At 63.4% G+C, this 2,394-nt stretch overlaps 1 protein-coding gene across 1 annotated transcript; it reads left to right on the top strand.

Moving 5' to 3' along the window:
- Nucleotides 1-57: 57 nt before the first annotated feature.
- SPRG_14202 (hypothetical protein) lies at nucleotides 58-2,354 on the top strand (the record flags this gene model as incomplete). The annotated part of the gene is made up of 15 exons (XM_012353826.1): nucleotides 58-216; nucleotides 271-369; nucleotides 431-529; nucleotides 576-674; nucleotides 724-822; nucleotides 869-1,066; nucleotides 1,111-1,212; nucleotides 1,258-1,356; nucleotides 1,404-1,502; nucleotides 1,549-1,647; nucleotides 1,705-1,791; nucleotides 1,842-1,925; nucleotides 1,967-2,065; nucleotides 2,118-2,216; nucleotides 2,262-2,354. The coding sequence occupies exons 3-15, from the start codon at nucleotides 452-454 to the stop codon at nucleotides 2,352-2,354; spliced, it is 1,335 nt and encodes a 444-aa protein (XP_012209216.1). The 5' UTR covers nucleotides 58-216; nucleotides 271-369; nucleotides 431-451.
- Nucleotides 2,355-2,394: the final 40 nt, after the last annotated feature.

Raw genomic sequence — 2,394 nt, 5'->3', positions numbered from 1 at the left:
AGTCAATCTCGTACGACCTCTCGCATGCATAGCACGCTAGTCGACGCGAGGGCCTAGGCGCGACGCACACCGCTGCACTACGCAGCACTGTACGGGCACGTGGCCGCGGCCACCGCGCTCCTGCAAGGCCGGACCGTCGTCGAGTACGCCTCGCTCTTTGGCCCGGCCGCAGACGCGCCGCTCGAAGGCAACGCCGACCCCAACACCACCACGAGTGTGCGTCATCTCGGCCATGTGTTCGTGTTGATATATTCGTCTTATGTGGTGCAGGACGGCGAGACGCCGCTGCATTGGGCGGCCCGACACCCGTTCCCGAGCCTCGTGGCCTGTCTGCTGCAGTACAAGGCCAATGTCCATGTCCGCAACTCGGTACTTCGTCGCTGCATGGACCATGTCTCTACCCATGTACGATACAACTTGTCGATGCTAGAAGGGCAAGTCGGCGCTGGACATGGCTGTCAAGCGCGGCTACACCGATGTCGTCACCATGCTGCTCGAGGCCAAGGCGAGCGTCCAGGAGGCCAACTGCGTACACTGCGACGTCGCGCGATGGAGATGTGGACATATTGTCATAGGATGGGTGGACGCCGCTGCATGTTGCCACGTGCCACGGCTACACGCTCATCGTGCGCCGCCTTCTCGACGCGGGGGCTGACGTCGATGCAACGACCACCGTACGCTGACGGACGTGTCTGTCTTGTCTGATGGCGTGGGGACCGGTAGGCGGGCGACACGGCTCTGCACGTGGCGGCGCGGTATGGCCACGACAGCATCATCGAAATGCTGCTCGCGTGCGGCGCCAGCACGTACATGTACAACCATGTAGGTTGGCGACGCAGCGTCTGTCGAGTCTACACGTGGCATGTAGACAGGCAAGACGGCACTTGCGCTCGTGAAGGCCAACACACAAGGCGCCTTGCTGCTTGAAGCTGACATGGTCGCGCTGGCCACCGAGGATGCTCACAACCAGCAGCGGCACGACCAGCTGGTCTGCGCCGCGCGCAATGGCGACGTACGCGAGACGGCAAAGCTCTTGGACGCGGGTGTCTGCCCCGACGACGCGACCGTATTGACGCATGATTGTTTTCTCTGTTAATCGTTGCGGCGTAGAGCTCGACCACGGCGCTGCACTGGGCGGCGGCGAAGGGCCATGCTCCGATCGTCGAGATGCTTTTGGAGGCCGGCGCCGACACGGACCCAGTGCAAGCCACGGTGAGAAAAACCATGGTTTCTGCAATCTATCAAGGTATCAACTAGGACTTGTGGACGCCGTTGATGCTGGCGGCCGCCCACGGCCACCTTGCGGTCGTGGAGAGCCTGCTGCGCCGCTACGCCAGCATTTTTCTGACGGATGCGGTGCCTGGTGTTGTTCTTGGCCGCGGCGACTGACGAGCTGCCTGTAGGAGGGCAACACGGCGCTTCTGATCGCAGCCACGCACGGTGCGACAGCGTGTGTCGAGCGCCTTCTGCAGGCGCAAGCCGACGTGTCGGCCACGAATGATGTACTTGCGATTGCATCCAGACAAGGTACCACACCGTGTGGCGTAGGCTGGGGACACGGCGCTTCATGTGGCCTCTCGCGGCGGCCACAGTGACGTGGTCCGCGTTCTGCTCGCCGCGCACGCTCCGCTGCATGCCATCAACCACGTACGACCCGCTTCCGTTCTAAGAAGACTCCGTAACGGAGCCTGGTGTGCTGTGCAGGCCAAGGAGACGGCGCTGGTCCTTGCGCCGTCGCACAGCGACGTGGAAGCGATCCTGGCCCCGCTTGTCCAGTCCCACGTTGGCCACGTACAAAGAGACTCGATCACATGTATCGATGAGGTGACGCGAGCGCGTAGCTCATCGAGGCCGTCGAGACGGGCGATGCTGCTTCCGTGCAAGCCTACCTGCAGGCCGGTCTGCCCGTGGATCTGCGCAATAAGGTAGACCGCATCATCGCGCGGTCGCGTGAGCAGGCGGCTAGGCTGGCCGAACGCTCCTGCTGCTGGCCATCGAGAAAGGCCAGACGGCCATCGTCGACGTCTTGGTGGCGGCCAAAGCCCCGGTCAACCAACGCGCCACCGTACGTACCACGCTATACCTCGTCGCTGCATGGACGGATGGCATGGGCGTAGGACGGCACGTCGCCGCTGAGCTTGGCCGCCGGTCTTGGCGAATACCGCGTCGCTGAGACCTTGCTGCAGGCGGGTGCAGACCCCAACACAACGCATCGTGTAAGGCGGATCCAACCCTTGCCCTCCCCTAACCCGATATCGTAGGAGGGCCGTGCGCTGCTTCTCGTGGCGGCCAGCGACGGACATGAAGCGCTCGTGCAGCTGCTCATGAGCACGGCGCCACGTCCATGCGGCTGACGCGTACGATCCGTCGCGCTGCACACGTGCGCATCCCTAT

This window comes from Saprolegnia parasitica (assembly GCF_000151545.1).
Source record: "Saprolegnia parasitica CBS 223.65 unplaced genomic scaffold supercont2.137, whole genome shotgun sequence".
Classification (NCBI taxonomy): Eukaryota; Oomycota; class Saprolegniomycetes; order Saprolegniales; family Saprolegniaceae; genus Saprolegnia; species Saprolegnia parasitica.
This window is presented reverse-complemented; position numbering and strand designations above follow the sequence as displayed.